The sequence below is a fragment of the Cyanistes caeruleus genome, chromosome 13, assembly GCF_971803275.1.
Source record: "Cyanistes caeruleus chromosome 13, bCyaCae1.hap1.1, whole genome shotgun sequence".
In the NCBI taxonomy this organism is placed as follows: Eukaryota; Metazoa; Chordata; class Aves; order Passeriformes; family Paridae; genus Cyanistes; species Cyanistes caeruleus.
The window spans coordinates 13,035,642-13,058,435 of record NC_141713.1 but is presented as its reverse complement, the minus strand read 5'-3'; the positions used below and the strand labels follow the sequence as shown (position 1 = coordinate 13,058,435).

At 38.8% G+C, this 22,794-nt stretch overlaps 1 protein-coding gene across 1 annotated transcript in view; it reads left to right on the top strand.

The window, feature by feature from the left end:
* Positions 1-22,794, top strand: part of PRTG (protogenin) — a 75,896-nt gene that overhangs the window by 26,566 nt on the left and 26,536 nt on the right. The window contains exons 3-11 of the mRNA XM_086848917.1: positions 3,254-3,398; positions 4,384-4,517; positions 4,816-4,953; positions 6,088-6,246; positions 6,827-6,986; positions 7,594-7,841; positions 11,356-11,520; positions 12,552-12,857; positions 13,694-13,882. Of these exons, the coding sequence (XP_086705043.1) occupies positions 3,254-3,398; positions 4,384-4,517; positions 4,816-4,953; positions 6,088-6,246; positions 6,827-6,986; positions 7,594-7,841; positions 11,356-11,520; positions 12,552-12,857; positions 13,694-13,882 (1,644 nt within the window). The remainder of the gene's footprint in view (positions 1-3,253; positions 3,399-4,383; positions 4,518-4,815; positions 4,954-6,087; positions 6,247-6,826; positions 6,987-7,593; positions 7,842-11,355; positions 11,521-12,551; positions 12,858-13,693; positions 13,883-22,794) is intronic.

The following is a 22,794-nucleotide window of genomic DNA, read 5'->3' as shown; positions in this document are numbered from 1 at the left end:
TTGCGTTGCAGGGTTGTTTTTGGGAGCAGGGTATGTCTCTTGAGACTTTGTTTCTTATCCATTTTATAGAGCTCTGGCCTCTTAACAGCACTGCTTTAATGACTTGTTCTTGGGGTTCTGAGTTGGAACCAGTGCTTGCCAGGAAAGCAAGCCTGTTACAAAGAGGTCAGATTTCATGAGACAGCAATAGACTTGTAAAAACAGATTTTACTGGAACAAATAAAGTCAGAGATGTGAGTAAAGAAAGATACAGAGGGAGCAAGTATTGAGCTAAACTGATAAATATTGTATAAAATTAGCTAAGAGGTAAGAAGGGATTGTTTCTAAAAACTACTTTTAGTAGCATTAGTAAGTTGTTTTTTTAAAAGATTTTGTGCAGTTCTTCATGGTTGTGACTTTTTCTGTCTTTAAAGATGAATTTTCAGGGGAGATACATTGTTCCTGCTCAGGTGGAAAAATGTTCTTTACATATCAGCTTCAGTTAACAACTTGCACTGGACTTTCTATACAGTGTAGCTGAACCTGTTCTTGCCTGCTATTGTGATGGCATTTTGTGGTCTGTGAAATACCAATTGCCCTCAGTTTTCTTTGTAGTACTTGAGAGTCTCACTTCTCTCTTTAATTTACAGCTGTAATGTACCGAGTGCATGGATGTAAATAATTCTTTTTATATACATAAATGAAAAGCTAAATTATGTTTCATTTGTCTCACTGCGTCTCTTCAGGTAACTGTACCAATATAAGAAAATTCTGAATGCAATTTTATAATTCCAGTGGAGATGAAACTTTTAAAGATGTGAAAGAGCTTTGCTTCAGTAAGCCTCTGATTACCCTTCTGCCTTGTTGCCGTGATCCTTTTTCATGCCACTGCCTGTGGTGCAGCTCTGCTATAGGATGGCTCTGAAACTCACATTGAATTGGTTTGGATTGTTCATATCACTTGTGCCTTTACTACTGCCCTAAAAATTCTACTTTGAAATGTGAGCAGACTTGTCTAGTCTGCTGCATCATACTTTCAGTAAATAAATGGAGAATGCAAAGCATTGTATTTTCTGTAAAGAAAGAAAATCTGTTAAGAATGGCACTAGGGAAATATTATTGTGACTCCAGATGAACACACGTTTGTGTAGGGAGAAATTAGAACTCAGAAGAAGGGAAGGAAGCAAGACAAACTTGGATTCCTGTTGTTCCTGTTTCTTCTTCTTTTTCTCCACCTCTCTGTTTTGTGGTGGCAGACTACAGGAGAGCTGGATGGCATCAAATCCAGCACAAAGCAAATCCAGAAAGTTTAGAGATATGGGAATAACCTGCTCTCTGTGGAGGCTATTTACCTTGTACTGAGTCTGTTTTGTGAAGCTGAGCTTTTGTAAATAGCAAAAAACTAAGTCTCTTTTTTACTTCTGATGATTCCTTTGCTATCAAAATTGGCTTAAGGCAAGAACTGCTTTTGTGTCTCCCCCAACAGGTTTTAAATGAAAGAGTTTTGTTGTAACAGCTGTATGCATGTTGTGGGAGTTTTTATGTGTTCTTGAACCTGCTACTGCTAAAAAGTGAAAGAAAGAGCAAAAAGTGGAACCTAGTTCTGCTGGTGAGAGAGGATAGTTCTGGCTGCAGTGAAGGTGGGAACAGCCTCAGAGTGTCTGGGGCCATGCAGACCTGCTGCCAAGAGGTTTGGCTGTAACAGTGGGTGCCAGGGGCATCTCTGCTCCCTGTGTCCAGGGTGTCTGAGCCCCACTGGAGGTGCAGACCTAGTTACAGTGGCTGTGGTGTTTGCATCACACGGCTCCAACAGCTCCCAGGTGGTTTTGCTGTAGGAGGTGTTTCTGTGGTCTTGTCTTGTCACAGTCTTTGGGAGGTCTGTTCACAAAGCTGCCACACTTTGACTGCTGGTGTGATTAGGAACACTCATTCCTGAAGTGCTGATGCAGCTACAGGAATGCAGAGTAAAAAAAAGTCACACCTGGAAAGTGAAATAGGCATGTGAGTAACAGGAATCTTTCAGTTGTGTAGTTAAGTCTGTGCTAGGAGTTAATTTGTGCATGGGGGAAAGCAATCAGGTGAGTTGACATTTCCTTCACACCCCAATATTAATCTCTCAGTGCTGTTCTGTACCATTAAAATGACAGGGAGGGGGAGCACTCGGTAGAATGCCTGGCATGCATTAGTGCTGTGTATCCTCCATGGCATTTTTGAGGATGAAAAACCATTTCCATTAATAAACAGGTAAAATAGAGAAATTACTTAAACACAAAACTTGAATATTAAGAGACAAGTAACTTTTTACTGTTGTTTTATCTATTGCAACCATGTTTCTGTATCACTTATACAGGAGTAGAAATTTAATTGGAATCTGACTTTTTAAAAAACAAAAGAAGTACCATTAAGTTTATAGAGATTGGTCCTTCTGCAGCTACAGGAGGTGGAAATGTGTGTGAAATATTTGTGTTGTGTTATCTAAAAGGAGTTGCTTCTGAATTGTTCTGTTAGTTGTAAGTAGAAGTAAATAAGCCATTAATTAGCAGGTTTTGTATTACTTTCCCTTATTTTTGAGCAAGGAAATCCAAGAACTGATCAATTTCTTAGCTATTAGCTGCAGAGCATCTATTGATCTGCCACTCCAGTTGGCTCAATATCGTGAACTCCTCAAGTTGGAGATGCTCAAAATGACATTGTTGCTCTGTGCATTGGATGTCAGCTTGGTGACTGCTCAGACTGTTGGGATAGAAGTGTTCTCACTGGCTTAAACTTATTTTGAGATTTTTTTTTTATTTCTTTCTCTTACCACACACAAACCTGTATAACTCTGCAAATGCTTTCTTTTGTTAAAGTGAGTCAGGAACCAAAAATTGTTTTGGAAATTTCCTATTGCAGTCAATTTTTTTAAGGCTGTCCCAAACTAGTTGAATTGACTTGAACTTTGTTAGTCTAATAATTGGTATGGTTTCCAGCTGCATGCCAGTCAATTTGTGTGCTTAATTCTATTTGAGCGTGTCATATTTATTTTTGTTGAAATATTTTTTTACTGAATTAGGTTAAAGCAAAGTTATTTTAAGTAAACCTTCAACCAGTGAAAACATGTTATTGAGCTAAGTTGACAAGGCAGTTAGATCAATCTTTCTTTGCATACAGAAATATAAGAATTATGTGAAGTATTTTTGGGTGTTTTTACAAGTTGATCTATGAACTGGAGTTTGATTTAACCAGGAATTTTTTCTCACTTTAGTCCCTTAAAATTTATGATCTTTTTTTTTAGCCATTTCTGCATTTGAAGTCCAGCCACTTTCAACTGAAGTCCAAGAAGGTGGAGTAGCTCGATTTGCCTGTAAAATAACAGCAAACCCTCCTGCCACTGTGACATGGGAAGTGAATAGAACAACTTTGCCCTTAGTCATGGACAGGTATGTAGGGTTATGCATTTTAGAATGTATTTTATTCTTTGCTGTCATTTTGATCCTGCTACAAGAAGAAAATCTGAATCCTTGCGATGCCATTACATTAAAAAGGTTCCATGTCAACTATTGAAATAGCTGGTCATAGGTATGTTGATAATGAATTTTAAATAAGTGTTATGAGTGCAGATCAGTGTCACCCACTATTGTCTACACTGATCTTTGAATTCTTATTGGGGGATTTTGTATGCAAGTCATCCTCAGGAACTGGCATTGCAGTGGGGAATGGAATGGGTGAACTTCGGCTTTGGGTATGGTTTGAATGGGATTGCTTTCACTGAGGAATTGATGCTGAACTTGTTTTTCTTTAGAGGGACAATAAAGAATTATATATACAGAAAATTGAGTTAAAATACTTGATACCAGGGAAATTCTATGCAAGGGGTCTTCTCATGAACTGATTAACTTGAAGAATACAGTCTGTTCGCTGTTAGATTCTTTTCCATGTCCAGTTTGTGTTCTTTGAACTGACTCCTGTGCCTTTTGACCTATAGCTCCAGTTGAAAGTGTCTAAGATACCCCACATGCAAAGGAAGGGAAAAAGAGAAATTAAACATTGAAACCATAGATGGGTTTCTGGGAACTGTACACCAGTTAATGTCCATGTATCAGAGACTGGTGTAAAATATCAGACAATCTGAACAGTATGAATGTAGTAGCAGGCTAAAGAAGGCTGGGATGGTTGGTTTTGAGGGTGAGAAAGATCTGCTTGTTGAAAGTAAATTCCTCTGCTCTTCGTGGTTCTGGGGGGAATTTGTCCTGTAGTTCAGAAAGGCAGGAAGGTGAGTCATGTATTGGGAATGTTTAGAGTCTCCAGCCTGCTGTTCCCAGGTCAGTGTAGCAATGGCTGTTTCTAAATCAAGGAGTTAATTCCACCGTGGTGTTCACTGGCTGAATGTTTATCTACATTTCTTATTTTTGGTGTCTGTGGCAGGATAACTGCTCTGCCTACAGGAGTGCTTCAGATCTATGGTGTTGAGCAGAAGGATGCTGGGAGTTACCGGTGTGTTGCCACAACTGCAGGCAATAGGCGAAAAAGCACCGAGGCAGTGCTGAGTGTTATTCCAGGTATTTACCACGTGAGATTTTTTCAGTGCCACCATATTCTTTCTTACAGTATAGCAAAAACTCTTAAGAGCCTTGAAAAGCTGTAGGTAAACCACTTGTCCAAATAATTTTGCTTGCTTTTATCTTGTCCTAAAATATTGTTCAATATAAGTTTCCCCAATTACTTAAATAAGGCTTTGGTGTAAATGTGACTTCTGGTGTCCCTAAAAAAAAAAAAAAAAGTTTTATTTCATATTTAATTGAGTTTTTGTCCAACTGTGCTCACTTTTTATCTTTTTTTTTTTTTATCTCTGCAAAGCCTCAGACTTGAAGCCTTTTCACAAGCCATCTATAATAGCTGGTCCTCAAAACATTACAGCATCTCTTCATCAAACTGTCATACTGGAGTGTGTAGCCACAGGGAATCCAAAGCCAATCATCTCATGGAGCCGGTTAGGTAGGTCTTAAAATTACCCCATGTGACCTTCAGCCTGTGGAGAGGAAGTAAAACTGGAAAGAAAGGATTTGAGCAATTAGGTTTCTGTTCTGAGGCTTTGTGTAGAGGGTAACGATTAGTAGGTTCAGGTAGGATGAGTGAAACGCTTTCAGTTCTGTGGTTCAGCACTGCTGTCAAGAAGCCCCGAGGTTTTCTGAAGCTTTGGATTCCCTGCCTCTGCTGTCAATCCAGCACTGCCCTGGGCACAGGGACAGGCAGGGTGGGGTGATGACCTCCAGGGATCCCTGACTGCAATAGAATCCGTGGTGGGGGCAGGTTGGGATGGCTGCATCTATGAAACAGACCTGGAAGAATTCCTTACACTCTTCTTCTTAGAAGCCCTGTGAGAATGTGATTTGCACCTTGTGCTAATGGTCCATTTGAACTATGAATAAATATAGACTAACCCAGGACAGTCAGCCTAGAGGGGGAGAAGAGGGAATGCAGTAAGAATAACATTGAGCAGTGCATCACTTTTTTTTTTCCATGAAAACTACTTTGTTCTCATTACAATATGTACCTAAATGTTGAAGCAAACTTCCAAACATTGCTCTTCCATGTAGAAGCAAACCATGAAAAATTTTCCTCCATTTTTGTTTCTAGAAGTGTAAGAAATAAACATGTATTTCCTGGTTGATTCAGTGGATCTTATAGACAAACAAATAGGAAAAAAGTTCACAAAATAGTCATAGAGGATTTGCTGTGAAAATAGAAAATACACGGTAATCAAATGTGCTAGTTTTATCTGCAGCATAATTCAGGAGATGGTTGATCACTGTAAAGATGCTGTGGGTGTTGGTAGTGGTGAACTGAATCATAGTGCTAGGCAGATGGGAGGTTAACTTCTAGCTGAGGTGGTGAATTCCAGGTACAAACCACTTAAGAATTGGTGAGGCCCAGCCATCTGAATGGTCAGGTAGCTAATGAAGAGCAAAGTAAATACAAAATGGAAACCTCTGAAAGCTCAACTGTGATTTCCTTTGCATTTTTTGACTTTTATACTCTAATTTAAGCCATTCCTGCATAGACAACCCAGTTTAGGTAAGTTATTTAGATGAACAGCCTTGTAACCACTTCTGGTGTTCTCTCAAACAGACCATAAGTCCATTGATGTCTTCAACACGCGAGTCCTTGGGAACGGGAACCTGATGATCTCTGATGTGAAGGTGCAGCACGCAGGTGTCTATGTCTGCCGGGCCACTATTCCCGGCACTCGCAACTTCACAGTGGCAATGGCAACTCTCTCTGTGCTGGGTGAGCCCACTTCCCTTTTCAGTGTGTTTGAACACCTTGTGGCTGTCCTTTTGGGCTCTGCTGTGTGCTGGGCTGACATTTTGTCTCAAACATGGTGTGCCGAGGGCTGTAGGGAGACTGCAGAGATTGAGCAGATCACAGAACTGTGACTGTCTTCTTCTGGCTGCTGGCTTAGATGAGAAGTGTCAGATACTCGAGATCTGAGTTGTGAGCTAGCACTTGGAGATACCCAGGTGCAGTGTTTGCTCTGGGAACAGGCTCTCAACACAGAAAAGGACCCTGTAACCAAGTAGAAATATGTAATGTGTATCTATGAGAGAACAGTATGTCACAGTCTGGAGTTTGATTTGATTATATTCATAAATGGATAAAAAAATACTATCTGTGCAGCTGGTGTATCTTTAAACAAATGTGCTTTGTTTACAAGGAATGTGCTTTCTGATTGTGTATATGTGTTTGAGTGGCTTGTGGTTTATTTGGAAAACTAATTATTATTATTGTTATGACTTATTGTTATATCCTTGCATTTGTAGGGGCTTGATTTTAAAACTATTTTTTTCCTCTTGTAACTTACCTGTAGCTCCACCTTCATTTGTGGAATGGCCAGAAAGCTTAACAAGGCCTCGAGCTGGTACTGCTCGTTTTGCTTGTCAAGCAGAAGGAAATCCTGCCCCCAAAATTTCATGGTTAAAAAATGGAAGGAGAATACACTCCAATGGGAGAATAAAAATGTACAACAGGTAAGATGGCAGTTGCTGTAGGAGAGCTGTGCTAGTGATGTGCTACCAGAAGATGACATTACAGTAGCTAGCTACAGACAATCAAGACAGAACTCAGGTCAACCTGAAATGGGACATTAAATGTAGTGATGGGTGCACATTAATCAGTACCTAAAATCAGTAAGGCTTATATGGGAAGTGCCATATCAGGCAGGGAGGGTGGGCAGGGCTGAAATGAAGAGTTTCACTGCAGAATTACTTTAGATTTACAGAGTAGCAGAATCTTGCTACTACTTCTGTTGAGTGAGCAGCTTATATTAAAGAGGTGATTAAGGAATTAAAAGCTTAAGGGTCTGCTTTTTGCAGGGGGAGAATAGATGTGCAGTTTTGTTTTCACTGTGCCTGGCTTTGTAGGCACAAACAGAAACATGGCAGGTAATGCAGAACGCTTCAGGGTGATAAATTTCACTGCTGAGCATCCATTCATAATAGAAGAATTTGTGGCATGCAAGTCAATTATACTAAACTTAGGAAGCAGAGGCAAACACGACTGGTGTTTCATTATGTGGAGCTAAGTTTATCCAAGATGTGATCTTTTTTTCCATCTTTTTCTTCCTTTTGGATCAAGTAAATTGGTGATTAACCAGATCATTCCTGAAGACGATGCCATTTATCAGTGCATGGCAGAGAACAGCCAGGGCTCCATTCTCTCCAGGGCCAGACTCACTGTGGTTATGTCAGAAGACAGGCCCAGTGCACCTTACAACGTCCACGCTGAAACCATGTCGAGCTCAGCAATCCTGCTGGCCTGGGAGAGGCCACTGTATAATTCAGACAAAGTGATTGCATACTCTGTGCATTACATGAAAGCAGAAGGTAAGCAGTTTGATTTAAATGCCATCTAATGATTTGAGTGGGACAAGAACTCGAATGTCCTTGCAAAGACTGTCAGATTTGAATGGTTCATGTTCAGGGCTGCTTCAGAGCATTCCAATATATAAATGCATACTGTAATCAACAGGCAAGCTTGGGGAAAAACTCATTTTCCCACACCATCTCATTTGTGGGACTGAGTGTTCTTCCAGCTTACCTGTGTCTGCTGTCTCCAGTGAGCAGATTCTGAAGTTGGGATAGGACTTTGAAACATGCAGCAGAGTCCTGGAGGCTTACAGAGTTGAACTTCTCAGCACAGACTGCTCTTTTGTCTAGATCCCCAAATTCTTGTGACTTTACTGGCTTTCATATATTTTGGAGTAGAATAGTTGATACTTTGTCTTCACTACCTTCTCTTAAAAGGAATATTGGCCTAATGGTAAAATCTACTCTTCTTTCAGCCCTTGGTCTCCTGTAATGAGAAAAGTCTATTCAAATGCTGAATGGCCATGAGTGGCTTATCCCAGTCTCTGAAATGATATACAAGTTCCTGTATAGAATGGAATGGATAGTTGGAATAAAAATGAGTAACTAGACATTGTAAAACCCCTCAGTATTGTGTAATTGCTTTGAGTTAAAGTAGTTTGAGGTGGTAGGAAACAGCCATTTCTCAAAAGCAGAAGGTGATGGCTTAATGACTTGAAAAATTGCTAGGAGCATGTCTTCAAGTAATCTGCATTGCAGCCCTGTTTTCTTGGAGTGATTTCTGTTTCCACTTCTATTCAGCAAGTGGTTTATTCAAGGACAGGACTGCAGATGCTCAGCTCTGTGTGGAATACCAGCCTGCCATCTGCTAAGCAGAGGACAGGAAGGACAGCTTAATTACTCTAATACTGATGCAGGAATAGCCACATTTGCTTTTGCAAGTGGGATATTTCAGGACACAGGAGAATTTTGTCGGAAGGAAGGAAGGAAAGAGTTTTAAAAGATAATGAGAATGAGAAGTGTGGGAAATTACCCCCTACTCTTTCAGTCACTGAGGTATTGTGCTCACAATCCCCTCTTATAGCTAATATGAATAAAGTCACACTGGATAAGTAATCTGGGTAATTGTAAAGAGCAGAGACCAGGTAACTTCAAAGAAATCTGGTAAACTGTCCTTAGGGAAGTTTGTGCAGGAAATTATCTTTCACAGTAGTGAAAGGAGGTAACTTCTGGAATATGTTTTTTGCAAAACCCTTTTGTAGTCCCTTCCTTATTTGCTTGCTTATCCAAAGGTTATGTTTTGTGAAATGAGATTATAGCTTGTCTTGATTTAAAAAAACCAAACTAACTTCAAACAAAAGCAAGCAGCCAAACAGAATCCTCTGATTTATTTGAACATATTTTCTCAAATACCCATTTTTTTCATCTTTCCTGACTGTCTTGTGGTATTTATTTTATTTAATGTAATTTTGTTGTGCATCCTTCCACATTAGTGAAAAAAATCCACACAAGGAGAGTGGAGAGGGCTGTGTAAAGAGGAGTAATAACAGTGATGGGATTCAAAATGTAGGTGATCTGCATGCGTTTTTAATATTGTAACACGACTGCATAGTATCAGAAATCTGCATCAGAACTTAAACCTCATTTTTGTTTTATTTTATAGAAAAATGTTGAGCTTCAATAGCTAGTGGACTGCACTTCTGTAAAAATAATATCTTTCTAAGTGATAGAGTGATAGCCTGTAAATCTTTCTGAGGATCTTGCTCTCATATCAGATGCATTATTGAAAGTCTAGAAAATGCCTTTGTGAAAAAATTATCACATTAACAATCTCTCTAGTGTAAATTTAGAAACAACTACATTTAAAGAAATGCAGATTAAATATTAAGGAAAATCTTTTGATGATATTCACACTGTACCAGAACATAGGGGTTCTAACATAGGCTGTTGGCATTGTCTCAACAGAGACTCCAAGTCTCCTAAGTTGTACTGATATTTGTGATTCCATAAACTTTAAGCAGAAAACAAAACTGCTGGATAATGCATGAATTGTATGCAGTTTTAAAGAGGGTTTTTTTAGTAGCCATTACAATGTGGTAGGTGCTTTGAATACAAAATATACCATCGCTTATTGTTACATTTCACAACTCACATATTCCAATGTTTCACTGTAAAAACAAGTTCAGGTTCTCTTCCCTATATAAGAAAAAAGTTAGTGTTTTAATCAACCTAGTTGAAAAAACTAACAGGTGTGGGTTTTGTGTGTTTGTTTTTTGTTTCTTTTAGCAGAATATTTTACATTCAAATTGGGGTCATAGTAGCAAGAATAAAAAGGTCTGATGAGCATGCATGTTGGAGTGTGTTAATTCCTTGTTAGTGATTTAGAAAAGGCACAAAGAGAACACTGATTGTGGTGGAAGGCAAGCCTTGTTCTCTATTATGGCTGTTTCATTAGGGCCCCTGCATGAGGCCTAGCAATCCATTCAATGAGAGAACAAGTCTTTTTAATTTGAGCTCAAGGATCTTGTTTAGCAGGTCAGAAATCGTGCCTTGCAATTCCTAATTAACAAGCCATTAACTAGACTGTTGTGGGATGCTCGTAATCTTGTCTAATTAAAATGCTATCAAGTTAATTCATAAATGTGGGAAAACTTAATGATGGAATTTGCCTTTGGTTTTGTTTATAAATTCAGTTGTGAAGAGGAGGAGCTGGCTCTTACAGAGTTTTGATTAAGTTGACATGCACTTGGTGTGAATTGTTCGTTAACACAGCAGCTTTCACCACACTTGGTCCACTTTATAGCCTTCCTCTATAGGAATAAAGGCCAACAAAGACAAGGACTGCTGCATGCATTGCTATGCATATTTTAGTGTGAATTGCTGACAATTTTTTTCTTTTTTTTTTTTTTTTTTTTACAACTTTCTAAGGAGCCAAACATTATTGAAGATTATTCTGGTCTGTTCTTTATTGGCCTTTCTCCAAATTAAAATAAAAAATATGTCAATCAAATGTAATAGAAGTTGTAGGGCTAAAATGAGATCCTTTTGCTGAATACATTCTTTTTGTTTGTTTCTTTTGGGGGGAAGGGGTGTTTGTTTTGTTTTTGATGGAGTGTAGCCCTCACATTCCTCACAGTCTGCTATAGAAAAGCTCTGTAAATAGGTTTTGGAAAAAAAACCCTGACTCTAAACAAATAGATTTAGAAGCTGGGTATGAATGATAAGGCTATTAGAGCTTGTCTGTTGTGTTACTGTACATTTGGCACAGTTTGTTGTGACTAATGCTAAATAGGGTTTGGAGCTGCATTCAGCATCCCTTATTGAGGAAAATCCTGAAACACCATACAACCTATACTACAGCAAGACACAGTTACTCCTGTGCATGAAAGAGCTTTTGCTTAATAGGGTTAAAAAAATAGAAGTAGGCTGGGGAAGAACGTGAAATTAACTTTGTAAGATCTTAAAGCCAAGATACTGTGATGTTCAAGGATTTTCAGGATTTTTTGTTCATATAACCCTTGTTTTATACCAGGTTTAAATAATGAAGAGTACCAAGTGGTCATTGGAAATGATACAACCCATTACATTATTGATGACTTGGAGCCAGCCAGCAACTACACCTTCTATATTGTAGCTTACATGCCTTTGGGAGCCAGTCAGATGTCAGACCATGTGACTCAGCACACCCTGGAAGATGGTAAGAAATTATTTTGGTGAATGTTCTTATCTGCACTGAGTCAAACTGTGCAATCCAGTGGTAACAGTTCTTGAGGGTCTTGAATTTCTGTTGATGCCAGTGAGACTTCTGGATACCACAGTACAAGCCAGCAGCTCATGAAAGGAACGTGAATAAAATAACATTCTGACAGAGCAAAAGTCTGTATTACACAGTCTCTTTCTATGTTGAGAGACATTTCATTAAATCTTATCAACAACTATTCTAGATCTTTAAGAACTCCTCTCATGATGAGAATTTGAGAATAGCCTGGGATTTATTCTCTATGAGGCTCCTTTGGGCATCTGAAATGTGGATCCAATTGCACACCTACCACACCTTTTCAAATTTTATAGAAAAATTTGAAATGCTAATTTGCTGTATGGAAAAAAAAATAAGCTATTGTTTTGTTTTGGTCTTTTTTGTGTCTATGTGCCTTTTTTTAGTAGAATCAGAATTTTGTAAAAGACCCTGCTGGCTTATTTCTTTGCAATGATTTAATTAATCTGAACATCATGGCAACAACAAACTGTTTAGTGTAGATCATTAGATCTGATTAATAAATTCTGACAGGGTTAAGCTTTGGCAGCATGGAACATTGCCATTTCTAGTTGTCTGCCTGTCTCTTTGTCAGAACCCTCATTATATGGTAAGTGGAAGAAAACATGCACCAAGTGTTCAACTGTGCAGATTGTTGTTTGGGCTCTTGGTTGGAGCTGCTGCATCTTGGCAAGCGGTGTGTCAGACCAGCCAGGTGCTGATTGCCTTTGATTACTGCTGGCAGCAGTGAGAGAAGAAAATGTTGAGGGCCTTACAGGAAAAAGTTTGCTTAAGCTGTGCTGCATGCAGCAGGTGTGAAGTGTGGGAAGTGTCAAATTATCCTTAAACAAGAATCTACACAACTTGCTGGATTATTTAGTCTTTGTTACTGGCATCTCATTGTGGGCTGAGGTATCAGACAAGAATTTTCTGTCTTTTCTCTGAGCTCAAAAGCTTTGTCTTGGCCTTTCTAGTTCCCTTGAGAGCTCCTGAAATCAGTTTGACGAGCAGGAGTCCGACAGATATTCTCATATCTTGGCTGCCAATTCCTGCAAAATACAGGAGAGGCCAGGTCATCCTGTACCGTCTGTCATTCCGCCTCAGCACAGAGACCAAAATCCAGGTGCTGGAGCTTCCAGGCACTTCAGATGAGTATCTCCTGGAGGGGCTGAGGCCTGACAGTGTCTACTTGGTTCGTATCACTGCTGCAACAAGGATTGGCTGGGGAGAGGCATCTTTGTGGACCTCACACCGAACTCCCAAAGCTACAAGTGTGAAAGGTAATTCTGAACATACTGTGCACTGAACAACAATGGCTTTTGGGCTGCTTGGATTTTTAAGTTTTCTTTTTAATTCAAATTATATAGAACAGAAGAAAATTAATCTAGAAGCTAAAACGTCTGAGCAGCTCTCAAATGTGAACTAGAGTTTCCTGTTTCATTTTGTTCAATGTAAAATACATTTCTGCAAACTGGAACACTACCCATTAGCACTGTAATGTAATAAAGGACCTGAGTTGATGCATGCATGTATTATAAAAAATGCATGTATCTTTTGAATAGGCAAATTGACTTGATATGTAAAGTCTAATTTGTTATAATTGAGCTTTGGGTTTTATTATTATTTAGTAATGTCATGCAGAAGAATATTCAGTTTTGCACAAATAACTTGAAAACTATGCAAATTGAATAGCTGTAGTCCACATCCTTCTGCTTTGGATTTAATTGAGTTTTGACTATAGTGAATTATTAACACTTGATGAAGTGTAATGCTATTGTTAATCACATTTGCTCTGGCTCACTTTAAAACAAGAAGTAACTTTGTAATTATCTTTGTAATGTTTTAATTTTTGCTTAAAAAGGACTACCTCATAAACATACATTTATTTATTTGTTAAGATGCAGAATTAAAAGCTGTTTCTATTCTGTTGTATTCTAAATTAAGCTGTTAGATTTAGGTTATAGGGAATCAGACATCACAAGAAAGAAATAATTACATGAATACACAGATGCGTTAGAATCAAAGTCTGGAGTGAAGTTTGGGCTGATGGACATCCAGATTTTTTGAATGAAAAATAGCTGAAGACTAATTTACATCTCTCTTTCTCTAACTCCAGCACCAAAGTCTCCCGAGCTGCGTTTGGAGCCCATGAACTGCACAACAATTACAGTGCAGTGGCAGCAGGACTCTGAGGACACTGCAGCTGTCCAGGGCTACAAACTGTACTACAAGGAAGAGGGGCAGCAGGAGAATGGACCGATTCTGTTGGATGCCAGTGACCTGGAATATACTGTCAGTGGTTTGGGTGAGTGTACAAAATACCTCCCAACTCTGCTGGAAGACAGGGACACCTTAGAGAGCTTAAATCACTAGGTCTGTAAGGCAACAGAGTTGGGTTTGGCTACCTATTTTCCCAGCAATAAGCTTTGCAATCTTGAGCTGGGCTGCTGAGGGAATAATCCTCTCCCAAAATGTGCATTACACAACACTTAGATAACCAGATCTCGTAAACCTTGTGTAAGTTGGAAGGATGCCCAACTACTTATCACAAGATACAGATGCTAGTAAATGACATGTCTTTTTAATATTCAGTTTAATATGCATGTTTTTCATGGTTTTGGTGTTTATGTCTGATCTAAGAACAGTGAAAGATTAATACAAAAACCCAAAGATTTTTCTTTGCTATTTTTAGCCTATTTCTGTTTTACTTGTAGCTTTTGTCACAGGTAAACTGCATGACAAGCACTGCTTGTTCAACATAGAAGTAAGTAGCTCTTGTGCATGTTATATATTAAGGAGTACTGGTAAATATTTGCAGGACTGAGCACAAAGATTAGAGCACAGAACTTGCTGAGTACCACTGGAGTCTTTCCACTGACCATCTGACTCTGTTTCCTCCTCTAGCTCTTGCAGTCTGTGCTATTAGAGATGTGTTGGGATCATCCCCAGGTAGAAGGTGCTTTGTTTACATGCATAACTGAGAGTTTCTATCATCAAAAGATGCAATCTATCACATAATCAGCTAAAGTAATATAGGACTTGACACTTGCTGTTTGAAATGTATTGAGATGTTTTACTGGGTGGTGTTGTGGAGAATTAATATTGACTAAGTTACCAAAATTGACCTGCAGTCTTATCTAGGTCAAATGTCTTCCTGACCATGCTCAAATATTCTCATCTGAGATACAATTTTAGGGGAGATTTGAGAAGAGTATTCTGGTCTGTTAACTGGACAACTGACCATCTGTGACCATTTCTAGCCAGAGCATCTGGCAGTGGCCGACTGTTTAACAGAGCTGTGAGACAAAAGAGCACTTTTGAGAGCACAGAAAGGATGTGGTGTCCTAGGACAGAAATGCATAAATCTTACTAAGCAATAAAAAGCTGTAATTTCAAACATATGCAAACTTACTAATAGTGTGATCTACATGATATGGATTTTCTCAGTACACCAATACTCTTCAGATGAAAATACTATTTTACAGAATTACATGAAAATGTGTATTATCTGTGTGTTTTTGTTGCATTTTCTTTCCAGTGAGTATGTAGACAGATGAGAAAATAAAAGAAAAGTGAGTTTGGAAATTACAGCTTTCACGTGGTCACAGTTGATTGAATTGCAAGAAGGAAGAATTCATGTGCTTGAGTTAACCATTCAGTCATGATGTATGTGATATGTTGAGTGTTTATTCTTTATCATAATTCTCAGTATCTAGGTATGGTGACCAAAACATGATACATTCCTTATACTCTGATTGCTGTAATTTATATTTTTCACATCTACATAATTTGTGCTGCTATAGTCTAGTTTCACTGAAGTGTGGTTGTTCCGGTTTTTTTTAATGGAATGTATTGAGTTATTTGAAATATATATATAAAATATTAGTTTTCCTAAGTTTTTTTGTCATTTTTTATTGTTTTGTTTTTTTGGGTTTTTTTGCTTTATAGCATTTACAGTAGAAGACATTGATCACTACAGCTGCAAAAGACTCAGCTCAGGAAAATTGATTAGGTCATGATTTTTCACTGCTAAGATGATTACTTACCCTGCAGCTTGGGAAGTTCACAGAGACTTCTCGTAGTGATAATGCCTGTCTGACTACTGTGTTTGCCCTTTGCCAAACTGCCTGCCTGAAATACTTGTGCATGCCAAATTATTTCTTAGAAAACAGTACAAAGCCAATCTTCTGCCTCTGTCAGCTGCACATGTGGAGATGATAGCAGGTAGAATTTTATGCAATATATGAATCCACAAAGACTGTAGCCACATCCACACTGTAAGAAGGTGATTTGTTCATATTTTTATTTCTTGTGAATAATTGAATGAATTTGGACCGGTACATTTATTTTAGTTATTAGGAAGTGGTCCTATCTGCTACAATTTGAGGTGAAACAAGGCAAGCCACCACACTGGGTTTCGTGACTATGGTAAACTGATTTTTCATGAACTGGACAGAAGCTTTGAGGACTGATGTTCTTGTCATCCATCTGCCTCTCCTGAGGACACTAAACTACTGATTTATTGACAGAGTCTTTAGAAAAAATGTCTTCATTATGAGCTACAGGAATTAGAATACTGCAAGTGTGAAACTTGAAGGGGAAAGGTGTGTGTTAAGGCTTTTGGTGTAATATATGTTGGATAGTATGGTCAAAGGGAAAGGTTATTCCTAATTTGAGAGAATATGCCCACAGTCCTAAGTGCTTCCCAGTGGCAAAGAAGGAGCAGTTTCTCATGCATTATCTGTTGCCACTGAGTTTATATGGATTCCATAGACTCCCTCTTCATGTCTTTGTCATGATCTATGGCTGCCCTACCATTCCCTGCTCTTTTGCATAGTTAATGAACTGCACACAGACTTCTAGTGACATTTGGAGCATGTCAATACATCTGTCAGTGGAACTTTCTGCAGATGTTGGTACAAATGCCAGTTATGCAAGATATGTGTGTTTAAAGAAGACATTTCACTTATGCTGTGGCAATTAAAGTGCATCACAAAACGAGAGTTCATGATTGTCTCTAATCAGAGAGAACATTAGCATTGTTATTACAAGCACTGTTGATTGCTTGTTGTTGATAGGTTTGATATAACTATTGTAAATGATTGCAAATGTCCACAGGACTCTTGATGGAAGAATAATTATGATAGATAAAGCAGAATCAGCAATGCTAGTGTGAAATAGATTACAATGATTAAACAGGGAATGTAGCAATATGAATATTATGCTATGTATTTTTAGTCTCTTGTTGGTTCCTACCTTGTTTTCTGAGAAGTGACCTCTCTTTCTCCAGTGTAGGTCTACCCAGTTACTTCTGTGTGTTTTTAAACTGGATTATTTAGCATGATAATCACCATGTAAATAGAATTAAATGATCTGATCATTTATTCTCAAAATAAATAGCTACAGTTTCACATAGGCATTTGTTTGTGTTAAAGGTCTTTGCATTTATTTTTCAATAGCAGACCATTTCCTAGTCCAGTGTAAAATTCCATTATTACTTGAATTTGCCACAGGAGCAGACCCTTGGGTGCATACCATGCATTTTTGCCTGTGTTTTTAATTCCTCCATTGCTTCCTCCTGGTCTAGAAATTTTTCCCTCACAGAAAGTCTTTCATTGTGAGACGTGGTTAGTCTGTTGGTACAGGTTCAGGATGTGTGTTCAGAAGTTGAAGTGAGTTTTGCTGGTGGAAGAACCTTCTCACTGTGCAACAGGAGAGGGATTGGCAAACCTTGGGAGTTAAAACACAGTGTCCAGAGAAGCTCAGCTCCCCCTTTAAGTCTGTTCAGATTATTTTTTTCAAATAATATTTAAATCATGTGCAGGTGCATCTGTGCCTCCATGAAGCTGGTGTCACTGCTGGGCTAATGGAGTGTTTGCTTGTCAGAGCTCCCTGTATTTGCAGACATATCATTGGTAGGGAAGTGTTAAGCAAGGATGGCAATGAGTCAGAAGAACCCATCTGAAGCTTATCTGATAAAATCAAATTCAACTTCTTGGGTAGCAAACTCAAGAAAGCATGATCAATTCTGATGCTGTGACATAACTGTTTTTTAAGATATCTGGAAATCTTAGTCTCTGAACTTCATTGTTCAGTCTTACCATGCTGATAATTAATTAAATGAATGCCACTGGTGATGGGGGTGTTGCAACATGTTCATGTGCCTTTAGCCTCCAAGACTTCTATGCTTGGAGGGAGGGAGGAAAGCAAGAATTCACTCTGCTAATCCATTCTTCCCTGGTTGCTGTGCAGGGGCTGTACCACCTCGGTGCTGGCAGTTCCATGAGGGTTTCATGAAGTTGCACTTTGGTGATAAGGCAGACATAGGGTCCCAGAAAATGCACCCAAAACCCTGAGGCCAGGAGGTGCTGGCAGACATAGGCACATGTATGTGCTCTTTTGTTTTGCTGCATGATGGTACCAGAGTAACATCTCTCACCTTAGGGGATGGAAAAACTAGTGTGTTAGCTTTGGTAAAAATGCCTTGAGCATGGGAGCCCACGTTCCTTGGCCTTTCCCTGGAGAAGGTCCCTCCCAGGGACAGCCTGTGGAGTGCCCTGTGCTGGGAGCATCGCTGGCTCCCCGGGGCTGCAGCAGCTGCCAGGTGCTGGATGGCCATGAAATGGAGTGTATGGAGTGCTTTATAAAATAAACCATTAAACTAATAAATTGGTGGATGATTCCTGGAAGGTTTGGAGACACTACAAGCTTTCTCTCTGGGAAAGCTTCTCCTGTGCTGATGGGATCATCTAAACTGTTTAACATGAGGTACATGATAACCCTGGGAAAGCTTCTCTTGTTACCCTGGTTTTACATTACCCATTGGCATTTTCCCCTGCCCCAATCTAGTCATTCTGGAAAAATGACTAGATTCTGTCAGACTCATGTGTGTGATGTACTCCAAAAAGTTTGGTTTTAATCAGAAAATCTTCCCTGTCTGAAAGCTCTTTGATGTTCTGCCTCTTCCCAGTTACAGAGAGGAGAAATAAAGCAAAGTGCATTTCCCGATGTTCCTTGCTTGGACAATGGTTCCAAGAATTTGTCAAAGTCTGAATGACACAAAGGCACATTTTGTGACCCTGCATGGCACTCCCCTTTGGAAATGGAGCTTCTGCTGGAGAATTAGCCAGCTACCTACTACACTTAGTATTCCCCCAGAGACTTGGCCTTCAGTTGTTTAATTTCCCTGGGATCTATTTATATTGTGTTACAGCCATGACTGTAGCTAAGCTTTAGTTCAGGGCAGCAAAGATGACAAGGTCATTCAACAGTCTATAGAAATTGAATAAGGGTGTATAAGAAGAGTCAGTGCAAAGAATTCCTCCAATTAGGTTGCCTGATGCACATCACCCAAGCTTCTCTTGTAATGATTCTGTTAAAGTGCTTAAAAGTTTCAAAAAGGAGTTGATAGGATGGTCAGATAGCACACAGCAGTTTCATATGCACCATATTGCAGATGAATGTACTGGAAAATGTAAGTTTTAAAAACTTAATGGCATCTCTGACAGCTTTGATGCTATCTTTCCTGAGAACTGCAAATGTCTGAAGTGTTGAGAAGGGACACTAAGTGCATTTCATGTGTTAATGTAGTAATCTCTGAAAGCTGGGGCTATAATTCCAGTTTTATCCCATGTTTTGTTGGTGTCAAAATGTAGTATCGTGTGCTTGTATCTGACAGTTCTGAAATACTGAAAATTACATATATGGGAATCGATACTGCTTTTTGTTTATAAATTACTGTGGAAATTTAGCTTGGAATTCCCATACAAATTCAAGGAGCCAGGCATTCCTACAGTTTTTTTGAAGTGAAGTGAAAGAAACACAGGTCTTTCTTGAGAAATACTTTATTTTAAATTTATTTAATTGTTAACTGTTCTCAAATGGCATTAAAGAAAATATAATTTAGTAGAACAGATATACTTTTTTGTGCTTATTTTACATCAGATCAGACATCCACAGTTAATGAAATGCTGATTTGAACATAAGACAGCTCTGTTAAAAAAATAATCGGAAATTGCTTTAGTTCTTAAAAAAAGATCAACTAAAAGCTCAGTTTTCTTGCTTGGAAAGCCAGATGGTTGCACTGCCTGCTGTATATACTGTAGTCATTATATTTACATTGTTACATAGTGGAAAGTGTGTAATAGCTCAGTAGGTGACCAGGACAAATATTATCATTTATTTCCACTGTTTACAGCTGGGTCAGTCTAGTGTTTACTCATGCTGATTACATCCTTAAACTAAACCTCTTATCTGTCAATTCCCCTGATTGTGTGTAACAGCCTTGCTACTACTACTTATCAGCTAAAACATACGGGATTTGCTGAGAGGGGAGGAGGAATCAGTCAAATTGCACAAGAATACAACCAAGAGCCCTAGAAGTAAACTAGATATATTTAAAATCAGCTAACTGGGACCCCTTCTCCTTCCCAGCCATGGCAGGTTATGTATATTTGTAGTTAACAAGCCAAGCCCTTTCCTAGTGCTGCTATGATAGTGCTTCAATGGCATGTCAAAGAACGAGACACACATTCCTTGCTCCATAATCATGGAAGACAGACCTGTCACCACTCTAAATGAGTCTGTCTTCCAAATGCAGACATGGCATATCTGCATATCATTTTCTCCTGGTTTTTTTTTCCCCCTTTCACGTTTTGAAAGTTAGGTTATAGATTAGAAGAGAGAATGGAGGGAGCTTTATTGCCCTGTAACTTTTTTACCTGTAAGATATAAAAGCAAATGCTGCTTTGATAAGCTTTTACCTCTTCTATATAAGGAACCATGTTGCATTTTACAGGCTGTAAATGTGAACAGAGATCAAACTGGGGTTTGTGTTTTGTTGTGATTTACAAACTGCCACATCATGTTTTGTTTCCAGTGCATGTCAGTGCTGGTAATTTCTCTAGGTCTGATTGTAGCAGAGAGCTCCCTTTAGGCTCAGATTTACCATCTGTGACTGTGGAAGATCAGACTGAGTGGCAGAGGCAGGGAAGGCACCCAGTCTCTCTCCTGTGTGGCATTTCTGCTTGTGTGCTTGTGTGGTTGTACTGGGGGAATATCAGGAGGCTGCAGAATGCAAATACACTGGCACGAGGTGAGCAGACACTGATTCCAGACTCACACACTTGGTTCATGCCTTCCTTATGGAAGGAAAACACGACACTGCTCTGTTGAGGTGAAAAATTGATTCACTAGCCTTGTAAATTGAATTCTTACTGGGCAAAACTGAAGCCTGTGTTGAACTCTGTGGCCCTTTGTTGGAGCTTGTTGGCCTGGCACCCACTACATCAACTGTGTCTTGGGCAAAGCTTTGTTCAAGCACTCTTGCACGGGACTGAGTGGGAATCCCAGATAAATATCAGCTTGTTCTGAGCAGATTTGCTGGGGAGCAGCCAGATAGCTGTCAGCTGCTAATGCTGCATACCTTTTATGCAGTTCAAGTGACACATCTGTAAAGAACTGTAATGCCTTTCTTCCTGTGTAGTTCTGCCATTATTTGTTTTGTGTTGTGCAGTATTGCAGATTTGTATCATTATTGCATATTTTCACTGTAATTTTTTGTTCTTAAGAAGATTGTTGTGTCCTCTATGTTTTTTGTCAGAATTTAAATTTACCTCTGTTAAAGAAATTTGTTTTATGATTTTTTTAATTTATGATTTATGGGTTTTTTTAATCACATCACAGTTACTTCTGCCCATGTTTTTTGGTTTTTGAAAGTAAACATTACTTTCATACAGTTAATTTCAAGTGGAAAGCTTTAATTAATTTTTAATGCATTTGCCAATTTTAAATTACACCATCAAGCCTCTCTAGATTACCAATTTAGCCAATATCAAATTTGGTAGGCACTGGAATACTGACATCTGTAACATCTGCATTTGCAGCATAACTTGTTTTGGTGTTGATTAAAATGTTGTGTATGACAAACCCTTATGAAGAGGAATCCTTGGGCTTTCTTTGAATTAACTGCAGAGTCATGGAATGGCTCTAAAACTCATGGGCATTTATTAATCTGTCAGCATGATAAGCACCTAATCTTGGGTCAGAAAGATGCATTCTTGCTCTCTTAGTTAACATCTTTCATGAACAGGTGGATTGTGGTTTGGAAGGATTTTTATGGATTTTTATGTCTAATACATTTTTATGTAACCTTCTGGAATATGCTCTGGTCCAGTTTGGACTCAGTTATGTGGGGAAATAGTTGTGACATCCTCATTTAAACATGCCTTGACTTCGAACTTGCCAAACTAGTGTCTCTTTAAAGGGGAAGGACACAGCAAGGGGAGCAGATCCTCAGTGCAGAATAAGTGTACTTTAAAAAATCAAAACCTAGAGTGCTAAGACAAGTTAAGCCCTGCTCTAAAGAGATACTGTGAGCTGTCAGGATGAGAGAAGTGTTTGGGACAATGCCTTTTAGCAATGCTAAAGGTAATAAAGTAAAGATATGGGCTTTGCTAAGGCAACAGGAGAGATTATGTTCCATGGGCACACTCCAGTAGCGTGGAGGGGTTTTGACTAATTTTGAGACTTTTGTCTCTTTATCAACTGTGCCCATAACTGAGTTGGATGCGTGTTTTTCTCAGGGGATCAGATTAATTGTGTCACAACTCAAAGAACTGGAATCAAGGGTGCTTCAAAGCCTTCAAAGCAGGAGGAGGAGATTTTTTTGCACTCTGGCAAAATAACTTGCCAGCCTGTAGTGAAGCAAAATGTGTTGTCTTCAGGGTATTTAAAGGTAAACTTTTCGATGGTGGGAAAGCGATTAGAATCTTGCAGGAAATGCTCTCTGCTGCTCTGCCTTCCTGGGGTAGGAATTCCACCATTTAGAGCTAAACCTGCGTGGGAATTCAGTTGGGAGATTGTGTCATGTTGATTGAGTAACAGTTAAGATGCATGCAAATAGTGTTGCATTGTTCATTTGTTGGAGCTGAAGGTTAAAATTTGCTTCATGAGAGGACATATCGATCACTCCTTACAATAAGTAATAAATAACTTTAAATGAAGAACCTCCAAAATATTTTTAAGTATTACAATGAATATGTAATAAATCTATTTTGATAGCTGTAAAGTAGAAGTGACCACTAAATAAAGACTTAATTACTTGAAACTGGAAATTAGGTTAAATATATACCCTGTTTAAAGCTAAAAGTGAGCAAGCAGATAATGGTGGCAGGAATGACCAGATAAGTGATAAAGTTTTTTAAAGAAAACAACAAA